At 38.4% G+C, this 23,003-nt stretch overlaps 3 protein-coding genes across 3 annotated transcripts; 2 read left to right on the forward strand and 1 right to left on the reverse strand.

Annotated features, from left to right (window-relative positions):
* The first annotated feature begins 5,840 nt into the window (after positions 1-5,840).
* On the forward strand, positions 5,841-8,754 carry LOC131322900 (cytochrome b561 and DOMON domain-containing protein At5g47530-like). Its single transcript, XM_058354476.1, has 3 exons — positions 5,841-6,721; positions 7,332-7,583; positions 8,212-8,754. The coding sequence occupies exons 1-3, from the start codon at positions 6,050-6,052 to the stop codon at positions 8,512-8,514; spliced, it is 1,227 nt and encodes a 408-aa protein (XP_058210459.1). The 5' UTR covers positions 5,841-6,049; the 3' UTR covers positions 8,515-8,754.
* Positions 8,755-9,551: 797 nt separating this feature from the next.
* LOC131322901 (putative MO25-like protein At5g47540) lies at positions 9,552-16,585 on the reverse strand. The gene is made up of 11 exons (XM_058354477.1): positions 16,240-16,585; positions 14,692-14,853; positions 14,271-14,389; positions 13,622-13,696; positions 12,142-12,235; positions 11,318-11,377; positions 10,932-11,000; positions 10,459-10,557; positions 10,321-10,365; positions 10,099-10,201; positions 9,552-10,010 (listed from the first exon to the last, which is right to left on the reverse strand). The coding sequence occupies exons 1-11, from the start codon at positions 16,432-16,434 to the stop codon at positions 9,952-9,954; spliced, it is 1,080 nt and encodes a 359-aa protein (XP_058210460.1). The 5' UTR covers positions 16,435-16,585; the 3' UTR covers positions 9,552-9,951.
* A 1,414-nt stretch (positions 16,586-17,999) lies between these two features.
* LOC131323590 (putative F-box protein At1g60370) lies at positions 18,000-19,537 on the forward strand. Its single transcript, XM_058355443.1, has 3 exons — positions 18,000-19,068; positions 19,277-19,374; positions 19,466-19,537. Exons 1-3 carry the CDS (start codon positions 18,000-18,002, stop codon positions 19,535-19,537), a joined length of 1,239 nt encoding a protein of 412 aa, XP_058211426.1.
* The last annotated feature ends 3,466 nt before the right edge of the window (positions 19,538-23,003 follow it).

Below are 23,003 nucleotides of genomic sequence, written 5' to 3' on the forward strand. Positions count from 1 at the left end.
ATTTCTGGGGCCCAAGAACTTCAAAGTGGACGGGGGCCTTTATTTTTTTTCCCTTTGGGCTTTAGTGCTGGGTGCTAAAAATAGTTGAGAGCCATAATTTTTACACTTTTGGGCCCTTAGGGCCGGCCCTGGATAAACTCATGATCTTTATCTCTGGGCTCATGAGTTGAATCTCTCTCTCTCTCTCTCTGTTAGACACATGATGGAGTGACCTTAAAGAGGGGACCATATTGTCTGGTACACACCCAAATGCCCTTTTCTACTTTTGTGCTTTTGGCCTCAAGAACTTAATTGATGGAGGTTGAAGGCTTTTCTTCTACTATAGGGCCTTTCAAAAACGAACAAAAAAAAAGGGCGGCTCTTTCCTACTTTTTGTATATCTAAAAATTCAAAAGCCATCAAACGTCCAAAAAGATTGTATTACACCTAGACGGAATATGCAACTATTGTCCTCCCGGTGTGAGAACCAGAGTTTGAGCCCCATCATGAACTTTTGGAATTCAGAACCTCTGAAACTCCTTGTAGACTAACTCTCGCTACAAATTAAACACACATTGATTGAATAGCTTTTGAATAAAAGAACAACACTACTCACCATATATATCTTATGTACATGCACCTATAATTGTCTTTAGCTGAGTTCAAATCAAATACACAACTTTCTTAGCATCTCCAATTCCTAATATAAATTGCCTCAGAAGCATCCGCTAACATCCTATACTCAACACAACTCGGAGCAGATTTAAAATCAGGCCATCCATCTTGAGTAGCACCCTTGTTGACCACATGATAGTTTGCCAAGATATCCGCACATTGATTTGCTTCGCGATATACATGCTTAGGCGCCGTCAAACCGAACCATTCCAGAAGGCTCCTACATTGAAAGACTAAATCCTGAAGATCGCCAAGATCACGATCTCTTCTGTCCTCTACAAGCTTCAATACCACCGTGGCGTCGACCTCCACTTCGAGTTCGTCTCTTCCCAAATCCTTGTTCTTGGCGAGCGACAACCCGTTCCGGAGAGCCCAGAGTTCTGCTTTTAAACTCGAAGCGAACCCTATTGTTTGATGAAATCCGGAAAACCACTTCCCGTCGCTGTCCCGAATGATGCCGCCGACGGACGAAGCTCCCGGATTTCCTTTCGATGCCCCGTCTGTGTTCAGCTTAAAGCAACCGGGTTTTGGTTTTGTCCAAGACACCAATATAGGCTTTCTACGAACCGATCCAGGGTCTTGAACACGGAAATTACCCCTGCTTAGAGTTGCACCACCGCATCCGCCAGCTCCGAAGGCGTATCCGTTACCGTCCCCGTAGCCTAATCCGTAGCCGTAGCTTAATCCGTACCCGTCTCCGTAGCCGTAGTCGTAGTCGTAGCCGTGTCCGTTATTGTAACTGCGACCGTGATAACTCGAACCACCAGGAGTAAGCGCGATACTCATCCAATGTCGGACTCTCGGGGAGACAGTAAGGCAAAGAACACGCTGCTAGAACGTAGCTAGACCACCTTGGGGAAATTATTCTCTCTCTGTCTTCTTTCTCACTTCTGAGGATGGGGTTTTGCATGGTGGGTTAGAACTAGTACTCCAGTATTTATAAAGGGTGAGGGGTGAGTTTTGAGTGGCGGCCATTGATTGACTGGAGTTTACTCATTCAACCGACCCATTCAACCGCGTGATGTAGCCGCTTCTATTAAATGCTCCACACTTCTTATACTATCAATCAATCATTTGTTTCTGTCTATTTTTAGCATAATCCCTAAGGGGGCCGACGAAATTGATACTTAATAGGTACCGATGGTCATGCGGGTTCACTTCGGATCCTGCGTAGATGACCTGAGCCGTTTAATATAATTTTTTTAAAAATAATTACAAATATCGAACACTTACAAATGTCGGATTGAACTGATTTTTATTTGTCCCACTAGGTTTTTTTTTTTTTTTGAAATTATTGAACAATTCGAATTATCTGTGCGGAACCTGGAGTGGACTTGGCGTGCCTGTTGGTACCCCATCGGTATCAATTCTGTCGGTGCAAGTAGCAGTACGGCTCTTATTTTTATGCCTTCGACAAGATTCGACCCATTGATCTCGCAAATTCAGAAGAGCACAAGAATGGCCTAGACTTGGTTTAATTTAGTCTATCGTATATAATATGACAAAATATTTAATTCTATCCAAAATCTGGGTTTGTTGCAGGGTTTTAAAGAATGGGTGGGCCGAACATGATACACTCCGTCTCAAATTCTTGGATCTTTACGATTTTATGTGTAATTTTTTAGGCTCCGTTTCAGAACACATTTTTAAAAAAATAAGTATTTATTTCATATTTTCAAGCTAAAAAACAATGTAAATGAAAAATAATTTTTTGATTTTTTTTGCATTATATAAAAGATCTCGATAAGATCTATCAAACCATATCCATATTGGCAGGAAAATTATTTACGTAAACACATTATTTTTGAGCTTGAAATTGCCTTCTTAAAAAATAAGTACTTATATTGAGTTCCGGAACGGGACCTATAATGACTTATATCTCTCAATATATATTAGATCTTATTTGATAGATTTTAATTATTTTTATAAACTAATGTTTTCTAAAACATACTAAAAAATAATCAACACTAAGAGATATAGGCAATTGAAAATTGTACGTAAAATCGTATAAGACCAAGTATTTGGGACGGAGGGAGTAATTGGTTATCAAACATTCCCATACCTAGCTTGGTTATTGAGCATGATAGTAATTGGTAACGGCCGAACATGACAATTAGTTTCCATTCTCACGTAGGCCAAGCATTTTAAACTTTGGAGCCACTGAGGTGTCCGACTGTTACCTTCAGGGTCCCGAAATTAGTCGAGATGCGCGCAAGCTAGTCAGGACATTCGGTTATCAAATTGAACGGCAAAAAATTTCATTAATTTTGAAATTGTTACAAAACTAACAGGAGCAATGAAACAACATCATGTTCAAAATCCAAGACCCAAACATAAGATTAGCAAGAAACCAATTTAGGACACCGTTTGAGCTGAAGCACATTTAAATGGCCGAAGCCCCACACCCTATGAGTCTACAAAACTCAGATTATACATTCAAGCTCAAAGACAGACCAAGCCCGGTCCGAGAACAAGCCAAGCCCGTCCCAACACCTATAAAAACCTAACCCTATGCAAGCTGCCGCCACCGACCACCCTGGAACTGAGAGCCCTCCTCCGGCAGCCCAGCCTCCACCAAAAACCCCTCACGATCGAGAAAAAAAAAAAAATGATAATTGGTTTTGTAACATGATGAAAGGCGATATATTAGTTTTCGCAATACAAAATTGTCAAAATAATTTTAAAAGGATTATCAAGTATTTTATGATTAATCTATTCCATTAGTAAAATATGACCACCTATAATTATAAATGCATACAAAATCTTGTGCATCCCTATTCATTTTTGTCTCAAATTACAGAAAGTAAAAGTGTTTCTATAAATGACATTATTTTTTCAAAAACTCTTGGCTGTGCGGATGTCGGATTGTTCGACACGATGATGAAGGGGCAAATATACATAATTTTGAAGTTTGTGAGAAGTAAAAGTTAAAAATCGAAAGTAGCGCTGGTGGCTCCACCCTTTGGGTTGGGCGTTCACTTGAACACGCCAAAATATTTTTTTCTTGAATTTTATTAGTAGTAAGTTTAATTTAGGCTTTATTTGAACACTCATTCTTAATAATGTTCCACAAACAATATTGGCGGAGTTAGTATTTCAATTTGGAGATGGCACCAACATTCATATAATTAGTAGCAACTTGTACGCATGTTCTAAGATTAATTATTCATAATACCGAAAATGAGTTTTTTTTTATAATATTTTTATCTCTCAAACTATCAAAGCGTTTTCTACTTCGTTCTTAAATTATCAAAATCACCCATTTCGTTCTTAAACTATCCTAATCTCACCTATTGAGTCTTAAGAATGGGATTTGGACTCATTATAGGACTCATCAACTGACTCATTAAAGGACTAATTGGACTCAAAGGTGAGATGAGGATAGTTTAAGGATGAAACAGCTAGGTGGTTTTGATAGTTTAAGGACGAAGTAGAAAAAAGAAGTAATAGTTTGAGGGATAAAAACATAAAAAATCGAAAAATATACATTTTCATAGTTTAATCATCTATCAACGTAATAAATATCCGAAAGAATACACTTGGTCTAAGGTTGACTATTAATAGATTATTTCCACTTGTTTGGGTTTCCACCACTGCCCCTTGTAGGCTCCACTTTGCAAATTTTTATTTTTATTTTTGTAATTGGAACCGTACATCTTTTAGGGTTCACAGAGTAGTATATCTATACTAACAATGAGCTGATTGGACACCGATAAACATCTCAAAAATCAAATTTTAGTTTATAAAATAAATAGTCATTGTCAGTTTAACTTCAAATCTATGATCGTCTATTCTATAAACTAAAATGCACAGTGGAGTCCACAGGTGGTGGTTGGAAACCAGGGTATTTCCCATTACAATTCATCAGAATTTAACTTTATACTTTTTTTTGGGTTAGTGAAGTTTTATATATTACCAAAAAAACAAGCAAGAAGTTACAAAGAATCAACAGGAGCATCCCTTGACAACCTATGCATCAAAGCGTTTCCAACCTTGGAAGAAAGGAGGGAGGGGGACTTTGGGTTGGTGCCGTGCGGTGCATAGCACTGTGCTGTGCACCTCCAAGCTGTTGGATCGTGCATTCGATGGCTCGAATCTCATCTCGAAAACCAAAGATCGAGAGTCGTTTATTGTCAAGATGAGATCCGAGCCGTTGGATGCACAATCCGACGGTTCGAAGGTACGCACCACGGTGCTGCACACACTACTGCACAACACCATCATCAGTTCGGGGGAGGGAGGGTAGCGGTTCTTCACATTAGTATATTAATTCCTAGTTTCAGGTTTCTAAACTGTTGCTTGCATAAGTTTTTGAATTTACCATTTTATTGGGCATCTCATATATATTTTCTCATGTTGAAAATCATGACACACTTGATATTTGGCAGGCCCATCAAGATGCTGCTCATGTTGTTAAAATTTTGCATGGACAATGGGTTAAAACAATTGTTATAAATGAAAACGCAGTATTTTATTTTGCCCATACAAATCGTAAAATACCGTCAAAAAGATTATATATATAGGTTCGACGAAACCATTCAATTACTGAGATAAAGCCATCTATAATAATAACTGCATACAATCGTGTGCATATATAACTAGCTATTTCAAAACCGAAAAATAACATTCAAGATAATCAAAATATTACTAAAAATAATATTAGTTTCCCAAAAGCTCTTGGTTGGGCTGTATTTTCCAAAAGGATGTTCTAACAAAAATATGAAACGTTGTTGGTCGGTAGCTAGGACTCATCCATCCTTCGGTCCGTCCTTCCTTGTGAACTTGTGTACGTATAAATGATGTTCCGCAAACGTACTACTGTTATGTGTGAAAGCGAGTAGTAGAGTACACCATAAAACTACGCAGATCACAAATCCAACTTGCACTTAAAGTGCATGGGACAATGAACATTATTAAATATATGCGAACAAATCCCTTCGACCTAAACATAGTCTACATGAGGTGCACCACATAATTTCAACGTTTTCAAATATTTGTGCTTCAAGATCATGAGGTCGGTCTAGTGGTTGTGGCACTCTCTTACTAGGTAAAATTCTTGGGTTCGAGTCTTATTATTGCGAATTGTAGCACTCCTTCCCCTATTCCCTCCTATCGATTGAAAAAAAAAAAAAAATTGTGCTTCCTAATATATTTCTCTAAATTTCCGTATTCGTATCGAGAACGCCTTGAATAGAAAATAAAATTTTTCTATTATTGTAACTCGCATAAACTTAACCTACCCTTCAGCCTCTCAAAAGCCCCCAACTTTCCTACCCTTTCCACAACCTTAGAGATCTATAAAATCCATGTGCTCCCCTTTTCTCCATTGACCAAAACAGGTTCTAGTAATCCATTACCCGGAATCACAAAACACCTCAGAAATCAACTTTGACCAATGGGTCTCCCCCAGGCCACAAGAACTGGTTTTTCAAAGGACACCTGGGTATGCAAAATGACCAAACCCTTCAAAACTGTCTTGTTTTCTTGTTTCCTAATCTCTCTGTTTTCCTCAACCTCTGCTCAAACTTGCAACAACTTCACATTTTCCAGCAACAGATTATTCACTACGTGCACTGCCCTCCCTTACCTCAATGCTTTCCTCCACTGGAACTACCACCCGTCAAACGGGACGGTCGATATCGCCTATCGAGACACCGGAATTGCTTCCTCCAGGTGGGTTGCTTGGGCACTCAATCTCAAAGGCCAAGGAATGATAGGGGCACAATGCCTAGTTGCTTTGCACAATTCCAGTGGCCTCCCTTATGCTTACACCTCCTCCGTCGATTCATACGACACCTCACTCGGTGAAACTCCGTTGAGTTTTCAGGTGCAGAGGGTATCGGCAGAGTATGTGAGTAATGAGATGATCATATTTGCTACTTTGGTGCTTCCAAATAACCAGACCAGTTTCCACCAGGTGTGGAATGACGGTCCGGTGTCTGGGGGCGCTCGTCAGTCTCATCCGACGAATGGAGATAATTTGAAGTCCATGGGATCCGTGGATTTCGCTTCTGGAATAAGTAATTCAAGCAGTGGAGGTGGAGGTTCCCAGCAACAAAAAAAGAATGTAAGTTGTATTTTCTCTGTACTTGATCAGCTTCAGCAGGAGCCTCGTGAACTGGGTCGCCTATATTTTTTACTGTCATCTTTCACATGCTCGATAATATATAAAGCAGTAATACTGCATTCATCATGAATGTAGTATCACAATTCATAAGTACTACATTACTTCGTAGAATGTACCAATTTTCTCTGTCCTTGGACTAACAATTTTCAGGGACGAACCGCGCAAACGTATTGGGAAATGCTACAATACACGTTTTTTATTTGGGTGTGTATTATATGCACTCTCATTGAAACACACCAAAATGTTATGATTTCCAAAATGTTATGAATTTATTGCTAAAAAGTTACGAATCATATTGATGAAAAGTTACGATTTTTTAGTACAAAAGTTACGATACGAAATAAAATGTTATGAATGACTGGTCCTACAAGTAATTTTTTATGAGGTGGCACAATATGAACCACATAATAGATGCATAAGGTACACACCTTAAAGGGGTGTGTATTGAAGACTTTCCCATTTTGTTTTGTTATCTTTTCTTGCTTGCCCCAAGTTATTTTGCTTTGGACATAAGGGTAATCTCAAGAATGATTTGACTTTGAAATTTCAGGTCCATGGAGTGCTGAATGCAATAAGCTGGGGCACTTTGATGCCTATTGGAGCCATGACAGCTAGGTACATGAAGGTTTTCAAGTCAGCAGATCCAGCATGGTTCTACCTACATGTTGCTTGCCAATGCTGCGCCTATATCATCGGTATCGCCGGATGGGCGATCGGACTGGCACTTGGCAACAATACCGGAATTCACACTAACAGCCATGGGAAAATTGGCATGACACTCTTCATCCTCGGAACGCTTCAGGTAGCCCTAACACATCTTTCCTTATTGGCCAACAACACCATGTATTTTCCCTTCCTAGTGCTACAAATCGAAAAAATTCCGTTGGATGGGATGTAGACTGATATATATAATGATGCCGGCATAGCATTCTGGCCACTTGTTCAAAGGAAAAACTCCAGGTCTGTACAGAACTAGCCGTGAGGGCAAGCGACCAAAGAGTCGTTATGGGCTCCTAAATTTGGTCGAAAATGAGTCATTTCACGTATCGCCAATATAACTGACAAGAACATTTTATAGTGATTCTTAACTTAATAGTATTCACTTAAAAATTACTCCAAGGTTTAGCTCCAATGATAATCCACAAAAACCAAACCATCAGTGAGGGTCCTAATCAATACCCCACCAATTCACCAGTTTAGGTTCGATCTCTAAGCAAAACAAGCATCGTCGATTCTGTTTCTGTCACACCATCTTGCTTGTGTAGCTGTTTTTATTTTTTATTTTTTATCATGTTGAACTTCTATAGGATAGCCCAAGTCAGCGATTCGCTTAGGACCTCAAAAAGTTCATAGCCAGCCCTGTAAGTTGTTTTACTATTGCTCTTCTGAAACACGGCGGCAATTTTTTACTTTTTGGTTGCAATTTGCAGGTGTGTGCCTTGCTTTTGAGGCCGAAGAAGGATAACAAGTACAGATTATACTGGAACTTCTACCACTGGAGTATCGGATACACTGTGATCATTCTCGGCATTGTGAACATCTTTGAAGGGTTTGACATCTTGGACCCTGGCAAAAACTGGAAGAGAGCATACATTGGCATCCTCATTTTTCTGGGCGTCACCGCCGCTTTCTTGGAAGCCTACACATGGTATGTAGTTCTGAAGAGGAAGAAAACTGAATCTGGGAGGTACCCGGATGTTGGAATCGGAGCAAATGGGGACGGTGGTGGGTGAGGAACTAGGTCGCAGCAGGAAGTATAGGGAGGAGTATTTGTTCAGTTTATGAGTTATGTGGTTTATTTTGCACCTCCCTATTCTGAGATGTGTTATTTTTCAGGGTTCCTTGAATGGGAGGTTGTTGATAGTATGTCTCTAGTGATGCTAGGTTATCCTTTCGTATTTTCCTCTAGTTGATGTACTTGTATTATTACTGCCAGCTTTTGTTCGTTCCATTAGCTGATCTTTTGTTTCAAATTGGTTTGGCTCACTCTGGCTGGATTGCGATCCCTTGACTTGGCCACCGTAGCACGTCGGGCATAATGACTTGACTTTATTCACACTTTCTTCGGGCTTATCAGCGGCAGTCTATTCAGGATTCCAAACTCCAGAATAGCAACTAAACACGAGAGTTACGTCCAATGCTTGTGTGGGGCCAGGCAATTCCTTCGAGTTTCATTCCTGCTCACTAATACTATTGTTCACAAACGTGAAATTCGAATCCGAGCATCACGCGATAAAGAGTCACCCCATCGATCATGCCGACGACTTCGCTTCTGAGTTGACATTTGTACCGGGAGTTTCATTTGGGTTTCGTAGGAGTTTTTTTCGTAGGAGTTTTGTCTAGCCAACGGCTTTGCGCAACTGTAAAGTGTCCCTTCCGTATGTCAATCTGAACTAAATCATAAGTATCGTAGAATATTTGAGACTCATTGTTGTGAGCCTTATTAAGAGAGGTCTAAGAATGGATAGAGAAGATTGAAGGTCCAAAAATAAAACCCACCTACACTGCCTCTAAATCACGAAAAATTCTTTGGCGGTCTTGAGGCACCACCACGTACAACATCCCGAGATAATAACAACTTATTTACACTAAAATCCTAGATAATCAATAAAACTTCACATAAAATACATGCATAAAAAAACTAAATTGAAAAGCCAAAAGAATGACAAAAGTTGCTAAACCAAGAACTACCAACTCCTGAACCAATTGATTGTATAAACATAGAAAAAATTTGGGTGGATTGGAGAAGCAATGTGGAACAGGTCAACACTTTTTATGATAAAAAGAAAAGGTCAACTCTTTTCACATGTGCAGCCCCATCCCCATACAACGGTACAAGTCATCAGAACAGATGGTATTTATGGTAGTCCATATGAGAATTAAAATAACTAAACATACATAAACTACGCTTTCTACATTGATTTACAGATAATTTAGGAGTATACAATTGCGTGGCACATTCCTCAGATATCAAACAACTATCAGATATGTACAAATACATCAGTTACCGACAATGTCAAAGTTGTCGAAAGCTGATTCATCTTCGGGTTGAAGTATGGCAACTTCTTTGACAACTTGATCTTTTCTGCTTCAAACACTTCATCCTCAATGAGACAAAGCACATCAGGATTTTCAAAGACGTCGAAAGCTGCACATGCTTCATCTTCGGGTTAAAGTAAGGCAATATCTTTGACAACTTGAGCTTTGTCTGCTTCAAACGCTTCATCCTCTGTGAGATAAAGTAGATCTTCAGTCACAGTTCTACATTAAGTGGAAAAAAGGATATTCTAATAAACTACATTAATGGATACACTTACTTTTGCCAAGTTTGAAGTCACCAAAGAACTGGAGGAGCTTGCTTCTATTTTGGACGAGTATGCTTACGATCTCAGGAGGCTTATTTTGATTGTCGATAAATAGCTACAAAATGGAAGAAAAAGAAGAATGAGAAATCCAGGCAAATGAATCAATTGTGGAAAGTAAGCATGAGTAACCTATTTTTGTATGCCATGAAATGCAAAGGCATATTCTGTAAAGACCTTGAATACTTGAAAAGCATCAAGCTGGATTGTCTTGTTTGAGTCCTGAAGAAAGCAACGTAACATACATCATAAGGTATGTAAAAAACATGTACCTAAGTGTGAACGATTATCTGTACAACTATAAAGAAAGCATACCCTAAGCAGATTCATCAGGACCCGCATGTTGTCCAGTGAGCTCACATAATGCACCATCACAGAAGAATTTGAACGGTCAGTTAATATCTCTCCTAATAGCTGCAACATATGCAAGAATCTTATCAGAGGAATTCTTGTTACCTTCTCTGGAAATAAGTATGTCACAGATGAAATAAATTGTCACTCTTTTGAGTCTGGTGACACCCCAATTACATGATTTAATATCTCTCTGGAATTCTTGTTACCTTCTCTGGAAATAAGTACATCACTGATGAAAAAAATTGTCTGACTCTTTTGAGTCTGGTGACACCCCAATTACATGATTTATTGTTCTCCAATCTTTATTGGTGTTATTTATATTTTCCGTAGTGCATTAAATGTCTTGACTGAAGGAAAGTCTAGTTTCCTTCCTTTCCAGGCAGGCAACAAAAGCAGGAGGGAGACAAATGACAACAAGAGCGACAAAAATTGACCTTGACAGCATGCCTTCTGGTGATATAATTAGGGGATTCCAGCAACCTTGAGTTGTATTCCTGGAAAAACTATAAACAAGAGAATTGGAAATGTTACAAGAAGTGAAATATCTACCTTTTTGTTGAAGACTATAATCGAGGACGAGACAAGCTAATTGGAAACATTTAGTCTCTGACTCTCCTAGTGTATCACTTGTACACAAGTTGAGTCAACCGCATGTTGTTCATTGGTTTCCCCGTGGAAAAATTCCTTGATGGGCCACGAACTTCCTATATTATCTCTACCTATTCAACCAACAGAAAATGAAAAGTAACACCGGTGCCCATCTATGTTCTGAGTTTGCTTCAAGCTTGTAACAACAGACAACTGAAGTAGTAACACTTACCGTCTGATAGTTTCTCAAAAGAAAATCAGCAACAGTTGATTTATGTCTGGTCAAAACCTCCTGAGAAAAATGCGACAACAGCAACATCAGCAGCAGGATGAAGGAAATAACAAAAAGTCGTCTAAATCACGGAGACAGCAAAAAGTCACCTAAATTTTTCCAGAATGTGAGCAAAGGATTCGTTTGGAATTAAGAAATTAGTTACATGAGAAAAAAGCGATTCTATCAAAACATGCTTCAATTTCTCCAGCGAATGAACCAAAATCGTCAGGATGAAGGAAATAAAGTACGCAAGTAGCAAACACTCTACTATACGTGATCTCCAGTGATTTAACAGATGGGAACATTAAGCTTTAAATAGTAACATGCTGTGACATAAGAAGGTACTCAATATCAACTCTAACTCCAAAGCTTGAATAAAGCAGTCCAGTCTCTTATCCAGATTAGATGCACAATTTCAAGGACGAGGAGACTAATAGGGTGGAAGTGCAGTCAGTTTGTTGATCCACAGCCCTGTGCCAGTAAGCCCATTGAAGATAATGCACCCACAAACATATGTAGGAAAAAGGACTTTTACTTTTTCAGTATCAGCCAAAAGAAAAATCCATATAATCTTGAACTTGGTGAGATGCACAAACAATATACAACACAATCACCAGTCATATTGCTGGTTTAATTTATTCAAACAGGGATGAGGGATAGAAAAAAAGGGAGTAGAAAGCAACATGGATATTCTAAGAATTAAATCATCAGAACTTTTCAAGCATTAAAACAATCTTGGATTAGGATGTTCAGAGAAAAGAAAAAGTACAACAATACGGAACCTTAAAAGTTGCTGCAGCGTCTGATGCTATTTCAAAATTTGGATTTTGCATGTAATCGAAAAACTTCTTCACATGTTCTGACTCTAACAAGTACCTGCAAAAAACAATGAGGTTCAATCAAATCCGAATGGCAGAATCTGCAATATCCGCAAAGAATAATTTGTTGCCTGAAAAGGATACACCTTCAGGCCTTGCATAAGTCACATAAAAGAGCTACACAGAAATTGAACTTTGAGTAGGAAATAGCTTGAATTAAAAGGAGCGTTAACAGGTTTATGATAAGGAATGCATATTTACTGGGGAACTTTTGCTAGACTGGAACACTGGTCGCTACTAGTCTGTTCAAAGAAGTCAGAGCTCTAGAAATCAAATCTCCTCAATGAGTACTAAGCTTTCTATCATAAGACTCAAAGTAGGAACCACACTGAGTTTTGTATCATAGGTCTATATAATAAGCCTTATTATTGGGCTTATAAGAAGAATCTACAATAATACATCCTTCTTATGCATTCCAAGATTTCGTGCTAATATTCATTATTTGTATTGTGTTATCAGGACACGTCTTGATCTTAGCTTTGTCAACGGAAAGAAAAAGGAAACGGAGATGAGATTAAGTTTTCTACTATACTTATTTATATTTTCCATTACTATACTTATCACAATCGGAACAACTATATTATTTATCTTTAACATTACTAAATACCTAACAATTAACAATATATTTTTCAAAACAAATTTGAAGTTCATATTCTTCCCGTTTTCATTCTGTGTTTTATGTTTGTTCTCATTGACAGGAGAAAAATCCAAATGAAGAAACACATTCAAAACTGTTTTCGGTTTTCTATAAACAATTCACTTCCAGAAATTACCTGAAGGATCTTTTCAAATTTATGAAAAATATTTAGCACATACGAGCAACGAGTGGTTTTGAGCTTTCATTTACCTTAACAAATCCATGAACCAAACATATAGTTAGCGGTGACCTAGAAAACAAGACTCAAAGTGGTATAAGAGATGAGCAAATGACCTAGCCTAGAGGATAGGCTCTTGCATGGCCGGCTCATCAAGCATGGTCCCATTCCCGTCTTACATCTGATTTCTAGTAGTGTCCAAACCAAAAAGTGACTATGGAATTACAGTGTTGCCCATTTATGAGCAAATGATGCAAGTAACCACTTAAAATGGAAGTGATGAGCTATATTCCACATGGTGCCCTATTACTTGGACAATGAAGTTTGGTACGAGAACCATGAGTCCATGACAACTAAACTACCCTATGCTTAAAAGAAATAGCAAAATAAAAAAAAAAAACTCTGTTTCTGCATGAAGACCCAAACAATAGTTCCAAAAAAACAAACAAACTACAACACACAAATAAAGGGAACCATAGATGACCATAATGACTAATACTCCCTTATGCTAAAACCAAAGAAAAATAGTCAAGATACTAGCACCACTAAACCTTAGTCATATTGCTTACCGGGCTACAATTTGATGACGAATGCAGTCTCTCAAAATTGCGCCATAAGATAGTGCAGTGTCAGAATCTTCATAACTATCCATTCAAGATTTCATGTTGAGATTAGAAAATCAAATATAAAACCCAAATCAAGACCAGAAATATATAGACGAAATCTTAATCTCTACTTTACCAATCACCATGAATAGTTGAAAAACAGAAAGAAGAGCTGTCACAAGAGTAGTGGTACCAACCTAAGAAGCACAGATGGACAGGGATGTGATGTGGGCACGACAATTCTACAAAGGGGACACGAATACAGCGGGGACACTCAAAAATATATAGGTTATAGTTTCGTGTTTGTTTAGGTTAATGATTATTGTATCCGGAAACAACCAAAACTGAATACTATTTTGCAATTCTACCTCTTATATTAAATATTACTACTATTTAATAACTCAAATAAGTTTTAAAAACTGCAGATGACACAAGCAGTGTCCTCACATGTGTCTATTTGACACAAGCATGTCCCCGGCGAGTCCGATACACGTATAGAGACTAGTTAAGCGTGTCGGTGCTCGAAAGGTACTAACCACACATGGATTAGAATATTCCTATTTGATCACCCAAGCACATCAGAGCGAGTAAAACTGTAAAAGCTAGAGCTTACCCGGGAACTAGAATATCTACGAGATCTGCATTCTCTTCCATGTAATCAGATGCAACCAATCGTGAATTAACCCGTTGTCCATGCAAATTTTTAACAACACGAGCGGCATCTTGACGGGCCTGCCAAATATCAAGTGTGTCATTATTTTTAACATGAGAAACTATATGACATACACAATAAAAGGGCAGATTCAAAACTTATGCAAGCAACAGTAAGAAAGCTGAAACTAGGAATTAAAATACTAATTTGAAGAACAGCTTCCCTCCCTCCCCCATTTCTTCCAAGGTCGGAAACAATTTGTCCTCCCTCTTGCCCTCCATGACGAGAGAGAGAGAGAGAGAGAGAGAGAGAGAGAGAGAGATGAGGAGGAGGAGGAGGTGTGGATATGAGTGGACCCTAGCAAATTCCAAAGGTTCCTTACCCCTGAATCTAGCTTAGGAAGACAAAGGATCAGAAGACGCAACATATTGTCTCTAAAGAACTCCTGTGTCAACTGTGCACAAATTTCAGCTACTGGTTCTGAGTGATCATTGCCGTAGAGAGCTGTCCTCGCCTCCAGAATTAGTTTGTTCAGTTCACACATCTGCATTGAGTCAAGATGTTAACAAAAACTTGAAGATTCTGAAGTTTACATAGAGCTATGCATATGAACAGTTATTCACATTCAAGAATATACTTCTTAATGGATATACATCCCACCAACACTATCTCGCAAATGGCTTGTATAAAAAGGTATAAAGTTAGTTAATTCTGATGGATAGTAATGGCAAAATCCTTCCTGCAAATTGTGACGCAGCTCTGTATTATTAATTTTCTACAAAAAACGTCAACTGGAATTCAATGCTACATGTTATGAAGCAGATTTGTTTTGCAGTGATAATCACACAACTTCTGGTCTTTCTAATCTTAAAATCAACTTTAGCTTAAACACTTACAAAATATCTACATGTATAAAGTATAGACACAAATACCTGTATGGGCAGGACTTTAGCATCCAATCATTTCTGGTATAGGCAAGGCCGCAAGGCAATAGAAATATACTACATGAATTTAGTTTTCTCCTTTCCACATCCACCAAACAACCATTGGTCTCAAGAAAAACCCATAATCAATGGGAATCCCATGAGAAAGAATCATCGAAAAAACTTTTGACAACATTGAATCGATCTTGACCTGCTTGAATTTTCGACATGATAAACTTATGGCGCCTAAACTTATCAAACCAATCTTGAACAAACTTTCAATGATTCACTCTACCTACCATCAGCCTAACATGCCAAACACGAGAGTATACAAACATTAGGGACGATATAGCATGTTGGCTTGTTTGTGAGACAAGTGTCATGAGTCAATTTCAAATTATGATTGATCGAGTCGATCTTGACTAGCTTAAATTTTCATAACAGGATAAACCTATCGAACTGATCTCATACAAACTTTAAATGATTCACTCCACCTACCATCCACCTAACATGCCGAATGAGAATACGTACACATTAGAGCTGACAAACAAAAGGAATCTAACTATATGGCGTATTTTATGAGACGAGTCAATTTCAAATCATAATTAATCGAGTCGATCTTGACTAGCTTAAAATTTTCAAATGCAAACTGATCACAAACAGACCTTTACCGAGTCACTTCACCTAACATGCCCAACATGAGAGTACGCACACATTAGAGACAATATACGAAAGGAATCTAACTATCAAGTAGATCTAGACTGGCTTAAATTTTTTGAACATTATAAATTATATAGAACTGATCTCGAACAAACTTTTAATGAGTCACTCCACCTACCATCCGCCTTACATGTCAACCGTGAGAGTACACACACTTAGGCGCATAATCCTTCAGTAGTAACCTTCTCTCTAAATTCTCGCTCTGCGCTCGCACTCTCAATCTCGATCTTACATATCTCAGTAATTTGGAATGTTTTTAAACGCAAAAGGGATCAAAAACTCGAAACCTTTTCTCGGCGCTTGGCTTCCTTCGGCTCGGTGTTGCGGTCGGCGTAGATGAGTAGGTCACGGAGTTGACGGACGAGGTCGGCCGGCGTGGGCGGCGGCGGCCTCGGCTTGAACAGACCCTTCAGTATCGGCCGCGATATGCACCGACCCTTCGCTGGCAGATGAGACGATCCAACTGATTTGTGTATTTGCATAACTGTATGTGATGGATGTCTACTTCGAATTGTCTAGGGTTTTAGATAGGTTGAGGAATGCAGATAGAGAGATGTGGAGGGATCATATTCCGAGAGAGAGAGCGAGAGAGCGCGCGCGCATGGGATGGCCATGAGAGTTTGCATGCCAATGGAACCATGGAAGTATGTTCTTTTTGTCACACGAGAGATTTGAAGCGTTTCCTTCACGCGCCAGGACTCCTAATTCGTTTCTCAAACAATTCGAGTTGTCCATCTTGACTCTGAGTGGTTTGAATTTCGACTCGCTTATGGGCGGCTTGAACTTGCAAAAATTGAAATAAAATCTGGATATTGATTGTTGAGATAGAAAATTAGGATCGCGCGCTACACACTTAGAAGGACGGATCAAATGGGTCGAGGCCGCCAAACAAAAAAGATTATCATTGGTCTATTTTTATGATAGAAAATGTGATCTTTATTGGGAATTTGGGGTGGATTAATGTCACAATAGGACAGTTGTATCATAAGCATCTGATCAAAATATAAGTTGGATAAATATAGTCCTGAATAAGACATTCATTTAAGATTTCATATATGTATGGGTTGCTTTTCTATGTGGTTTTGAAAAAGTTTATGCTCAATTGATTAATTAATCATATTTAGTTGAGAGTAATTTTGTTCATCATCTTTTAAAGAAGGTGAACATGATGCTCCTTTTGATTGGTGAAAATTGTGTGGGTCAAACCGTTTGTAACCTTAAGGCTCAAACCGTTCGAGTATGAGTTCGTATTTACTCGTTAGATTCGTAACATAAAATGTTCAAGTTCGAAACATCATTTTGAATTTCGTTAAGCTTCCAAACAAAGTTCGAACAACCTGCCACTCTACTCAGTTAAAAATTCAAGCTACTTGACCTTAGTTCATATAACCTTGGGTAAAGTTAATTTGGCATCAATTCGTCTCATAAATAAATTAAGCTTGAACACATTTTTAAAAGGCTGCTGATTTTGTCACTTCTTTTTTGTTAACACTACTCCTCTGCAAGTGTATTTTTCGTGTAAAAATATACTTACGGAGAGTGACGTTAACAAAAAAAAAAATGACAATGACAAAATCATTTCCCTTTTAAAACTCATAACTTTTCTTCACCCATATTTTTCCTCAAATTTGATTCAAATTTTGGGTAAAAACCCATTTTGGATAGACGCATCTCCAACCATCAAACTCAAATTTTACACATCTCCCTCTTTCTCTCTCTCTCTCACTAGCCGTTGGAGAAATGAGTCAAGGCAAAAGTTATTTCAGATTTGGGCAAAAAAATGGGTAAAATTCAAAATAGGAAAGAGTTTGGGTCAAAGATTAGAGATAGATTTTTGCCCTATTTTTAAATTTGAGTCTTAAAATGGGGAAGGACAGAGATGCTACGAGTGATCCACATTCATAGCTGACGGGGTGTCGGTGGAATTAACCCTTTCTTTCTAAGTCTAGGGTTATAACCCTTCGTTTCTTGTAATCAGAGATTCAGAAGTGATGAAAATTTCTCTCTCACAATGAAAAGGAGCAGAGCAAGCACGCCCAACGCGGCGATGGGTCCCTCCATACTCTCCATCCCACAGCACATTCTAATGGAGATTCTGAGCAAACTGCCCGTGACGACAATATGCAATTGCAGGTGCGTATGTTCCTATCTCCGCAACTTGATCTCAGACCCTGAATTTGCGCAACTACACCTCTCCAGATCACAACCCTCCCTCATGCTTTGTTGCTGCTATCCACATGAATATTCTACGTACTTAGTTGAATCGGTTCATATACCCACAAACACCCATTTGAAATTCGAACCTAAATGTGAGGTACCCACTCAAGGATTGAAGGTTTTGAGTTCTTGCAATGGTTTAATATGCTTTTACGGGCCTAGGACTTATAACCCATATGTTATATGCAATCCCGTTATCGATGAGTATGTGATTGTGCCCCAAATGGAAAAGTACAGTTTCGATCAACGCGGTTCTGGGTTTGGATTTTGTCCAAGGACTAATCGGTACAAAGTATTGCGTTTTTTATCCCCGAGTATAGGGTGTGGGTTTCCGGGGTTGATGAGATTGGAGGCTGAAATCAACTCTGTAGGGACTAATTTGTGGAGGAGAGTGAGAGATGCTCCGCTTTATCTGCATTCGTATTCTGATGGTTGCTTTTTGAATGGGGCTCTTCATTGGATTGTCCACGACACCGAAAATTGTTTCGAATCGATGCATTGTTTCGACTTTGGGAAGGAGCGATTCCAGCCATTTCCAGGGCCATCTCAATTTTATAGGTTTCTTGGACAGCTAAGGGTGGATACGATGAAAATGGGGGTGTTGCAGGATCATCTGTCAATATCTCATAATCCTACGTATGATATGCTTGATATATGGGTGATGAAGGATTATGCGGTGCAGGACTCTTGGACGAAAGATTTTGTCATTAAAACCCCATGGGTGGTAAAACCTTACTGCGGCGAGATTTATCAACCTTTAATGGTTTTGATTAACGGGGATATCTTGATGCAATTTGCTTTATCCTTCCTAGTTTCTTTTAATATGAGGGACAAAATTATCAGAAAGGTCAGGGTCAAGGGAATACAATCTGTCATTAGAGCAATGACATACATTCCAAGTTTTGTTTCAATAAAGAATGCTACCATAGGGAGGCACTATTAAGGTACTCATGCATTCTGTTGAATTTGTGTAGTCTTATCAATTTCATAATCGATTCATCATATGACATTGCAAGACGTCATATTTTCTTGTTTTTTTCTAAGCACTTAGATGCGCGGAAAGTTAAGGTTCTTTATCCCCATATTCTTGCATGAATATTTGTTTAGGCACCCGAGAATCCCAGGTTGGGGAAACTCTTGTGGAAATCAAACCCTTCTGGCCATCATTTTCAATCACACAGAAACATGCATTAGAAAATTACAAGGTAACTATGCATAGGAATTTTATCTCATTAGAACACCCGGTCTCTCTCTGGTGAAATTGGTCGGGGCAGCTTGTTTCCTTCTCCACTTCAGGGTACGCTTGAGTTCCTCTATGTAAATTCTGAATTGGCCTTTTGTGATATATCAAATGCTGAATTTGCATAATTTTCCCGATTAAGTGCTTAGGTTAATATAAAGTTGAGAATATACTTGTTAGATTACCTGCTGCTAGGTATTAGAATACAATAAACAAAAGAAAATTTCCTTTTTCTGCTATAATATCCGAAATCTTCTTTGTCCATTGATTCAATGCATATGGGATTAGCGTTTGTCTAGTTCATATGGACAAGACTAACACAATAAATAAAAAATGGAGGACCTTGTTGTTTTATATATAATTCTATCAGTTTTAAGGAAAAATCTGGAATCTACACTTTGCTCATCCTTTGATTTAACCATACATTAGAGAGTAGAGAACAATCTGCCGTGTGCTTCCCGCTTGACAAAGTATTTTACATCCCTTGCCATTCCTGTTATAGATGGCATTTTATACAGCTTTTTGTTTCAACGCTTCTTGGTCTTAAATTCCAACTATGCAAAGTAGGTCAAGACCCTACGGTTGTTCAACACCTCTCTACACTCTCTATTTTTGGAAAGAGTTTTGACACACACTGATTTGATTGTAACTCGTCATTTCTTATGTAATTTATGTAAGAAATATTTTTAGGGGCCCACTTAGTCACATAGGTGATTAAGTTTTGCCCACTTCCATTAAGAGATTAGTGGTGGTTAAGAAACTCTTCACTAACCCACTTTCTCAATTATGTTAACTTGGTTTCCATGATGGAGGGAAATTATAAGGTTTCTTGAGGAAGATTAAGGGTCGCTAACCTAGCATCTATATAAGCCTATGATATACATCAATATAGGCACTTCAAGTCATGCATAGGTGAGAAGACACCTAAATCTAGAGTGAGTGTGTTTGGTGTTCTACTTGAACTACAATAGCTAGAGGATAGTACGTTCCTAATTTCCGCTGCGTGTGCTTTTACGTGTTTAATTTATTTTACACTTTAACGGTCTAATTCATGATCGAGTTACTTCGACTGACTGGCGTTAACTTTTTAAGCCACTAATTTGGTAATACTTTGGTGCAATATAACTTTTCTTTTGAATTGCCCCTAAGATGTATTATTTGGAGAAAAGATGACTTCATTGATGGGATTTTCTCCTGATCTACAAAGCACGGACATGCCTACCTGCCTCAGCTATTCGTGTCTGACATGCGTCGGTCGTGGACACGACACGACACTCTCTAGACACGCATCGAAGGTGCCTACATAATTGTCCTAGTTTTTATTACTATCTTTCTTCTTCTCCGATACATTGTGAATACTCCAAGACACGTCGGTGATACTTTTGGAACATTTTAAGGACACATTAGAAGTTTAAAACGGCAATTTTCCCTATTTAAAACAAGGCCCAAAGTGAAATTTCCCACAGATTTATAGTTAGTGTCTACTTATATGCAGCGTCGCAGACAGTTGATTTGTATCTTCATAGTATTGTTCTTAATTCGATATTTTACTTGAACTGAGGTTCTTAATTTGATAGAAATAATGTTTTCAACCTTTATATGAATTCATAACGTACGTCCATAGTACATTTACATTTGACATTCGACGTGACTGTGTCCTAATTTTCAAAGAAATAACATGTCCATGTCGTGTCTATGCTTCATAGCTCCCATTCCATGGTGCCTTGCAATTAGAGATTCAGATGAGTATGAAGAATATTTCCAAGTCAAGTATCTTATGTGACTCTGAAACTGTCTGATATGATGAGGAATTGAATTTCTTGCTACCACACCTAGTGCCACTTTATCCTGGCCCTGATTTATATGAGAAGACGGCGCTAGTAGTACTCTATAAAGCACACTTCATTCTAGTTATAGACTCACAGTAGAGTCTGGCACTTTGTCAATCACAGAGGTGTCGAGATACTCGCCCACCCTAGGTGGCATATTTGATGTCCATATTGTTATATCTTTTTGGTGGACACAGGTAGGTCCAGACACATCTCAACCAGGTTATATTTGGACGTTTAGGCCTGGTTCGGGACATCTATAAAATCTGGTTTTCTTGAAATATTTAGGCCTGATTTGAAATGTTCAGTCACATTTCAGAATTATCCTGAAAAGTGATCTTTGGTTTTGCCAATACGTGGCGAAGCTTTACCAGTTGTAATAAGGTTTTATTGTTTGGATTAGGTTAGTAGTCCTTTTCCGTTTGATTATTTTGGTGAACCATTTTTTCCAAGTCAAATGTTTTAATTTTTCACTCCAAGTCGGTATTTGAATCTTGAACGGTAGGCCAAAAAAGGAGAAAGAAGCAAGTTTTGTCTGTTCATGTTCGGGTTTTTTTTATAATTATTTTCCAATAAATGAAATTTCCATCTGCAACGATTTGTCCTTTGGGCAATCCCTTGAGGTTTCTGAAATATTAGTGGCCCCTTTACTTTTGATGACATTGTCAAGCTTCCCTCTTCCGTTAATTTATCCTTAGATGGCGTTAATTATTGTAACAAAATGACATATGTGCCCTACACTTGTATCTCCCTTTGGAGAAAATTTTCAATAAAATGTAATGCCTGTGACCTGTCTCACATGGGATGGAACCCACACATACTTGAAGCTCACATTATGCGAGGGTGTTACAAATAACCATTGCATTGAAATTTTTTCCCTCCCTTTGCCCTCTACTGAATCTCTCTCTCTCTCTCTCTCTCTCTCTCTCTCTCTCACACACACACACACACACACACAGAATTGCCGATTTGGATACTGCCTGCAAAGACCATAATAAGAGAGAATAAATTATTCTACCTCACATTCTGTTATATAACCTTATACGCCCTGCATGTTAACGCACCATTATTGCCCGAATAAAATAGACATACACGTATTCTTGTGTAAAAGAGAGAAGACGATCTGGGTATCAAATGATCTGTCAATGGAAGAGCCTGTTGCCGATGCCCACTTATCTGTATCCGATTCAGATAATCGGGCGAGTTATTCTTTTTTGGCGAATGGCAGTGAGCAGCATGAGAAATTGGTCAAACAAGGGTAAAAATTGGGTGTGCTGTGGCAAAATTTGTTGCGGCAGTCTTGGGGCAATTTTGACAATGGGGTCATTGCGTGGTGATGGAGAACATCATGGTCTTTTACGAAAATGTTATGAAACATAAAAGTGAACATGAAACTGCAATGAATGGCTGGGATTTATACTTGAAAATAAGAACCAAAATTTATTCCGAGGAGAGAAATCAAAAAATTTTGAAATAAGAACCTAAATTGAAAAGAGATTAGAATAGACAAAAATAATAGAAAAGTATTTTGAATTTCTTTTATGTCCTTAGTCAACTTTTGAAAAGGTTTTAATCATAATTGCTTACACTTTATGTGTCTCTTGTCGAATGAACCAATAATCCGCCAAAAATTGACGCAAAACTACAAAGGCAATTTTGTTTTTGAAAAAACTCAAAAAATAATCCAAAATAATTATTAAGCCGCAAGTGGAGTGCAGTTGATATCTCCTTTATACTCCTATATATGCACATGGGCAATGTTCGA

This window comes from Rhododendron vialii, chromosome 4a (genome assembly GCF_030253575.1).
Source record: "Rhododendron vialii isolate Sample 1 chromosome 4a, ASM3025357v1".
Classification (NCBI taxonomy): Eukaryota; Viridiplantae; Streptophyta; class Magnoliopsida; order Ericales; family Ericaceae; genus Rhododendron; species Rhododendron vialii.

What these genes read in the sequence shown, in the direction of transcription:
- LOC131322900 (XM_058354476.1), top strand. Translation starts at nt 6,050, where the DNA reads ATGGGTCTCCCCCAGGCCACAAGAACTGGTTTTTCAAAGGACACCTGG. An exon ending in CCCAGCAACAAAAAAAGAAT is followed by an intron (nt 6,722 to 7,331) that starts GTAAGTTGTATT and finishes TTGAAATTTCAG; the next exon opens with GTCCATGGAGTGCTGAATGC. An exon ending in TCATCCTCGGAACGCTTCAG is followed by an intron (nt 7,584 to 8,211) that starts GTAGCCCTAACA and finishes TGCAATTTGCAG; the next exon opens with GTGTGTGCCTTGCTTTTGAG.
- LOC131322901 (XM_058354477.1), bottom strand. Translation starts at nt 16,434, where the DNA reads ATGCAAATACACAAATCAGTTGGATCGTCTCATCTGCCAGCGAAGGGT. An exon ending in GTAGATATTCTAGTTCCCGG is followed by an intron (nt 13,697 to 14,270) that starts GTAAGCTCTAGC and finishes TTGAATGGATAG; the next exon opens with TTATGAAGATTCTGACACTG. An exon ending in ATGCTTTTCAAGTATTCAAG is followed by an intron (nt 10,202 to 10,320) that starts GTCTTTACAGAA and finishes TCCATTTTGTAG; the next exon opens with CTATTTATCGACAATCAAAA.
- LOC131323590 (XM_058355443.1), top strand. Translation starts at nt 18,000, where the DNA reads ATGGGTCCCTCCATACTCTCCATCCCACAGCACATTCTAATGGAGATT. An exon ending in AGCAATGACATACATTCCAA is followed by an intron (nt 19,069 to 19,276) that starts GTTTTGTTTCAA and finishes ATATTTGTTTAG; the next exon opens with GCACCCGAGAATCCCAGGTT. An exon ending in ATGCATTAGAAAATTACAAG is followed by an intron (nt 19,375 to 19,465) that starts GTAACTATGCAT and finishes TCTCCACTTCAG; the next exon opens with GGTACGCTTGAGTTCCTCTA.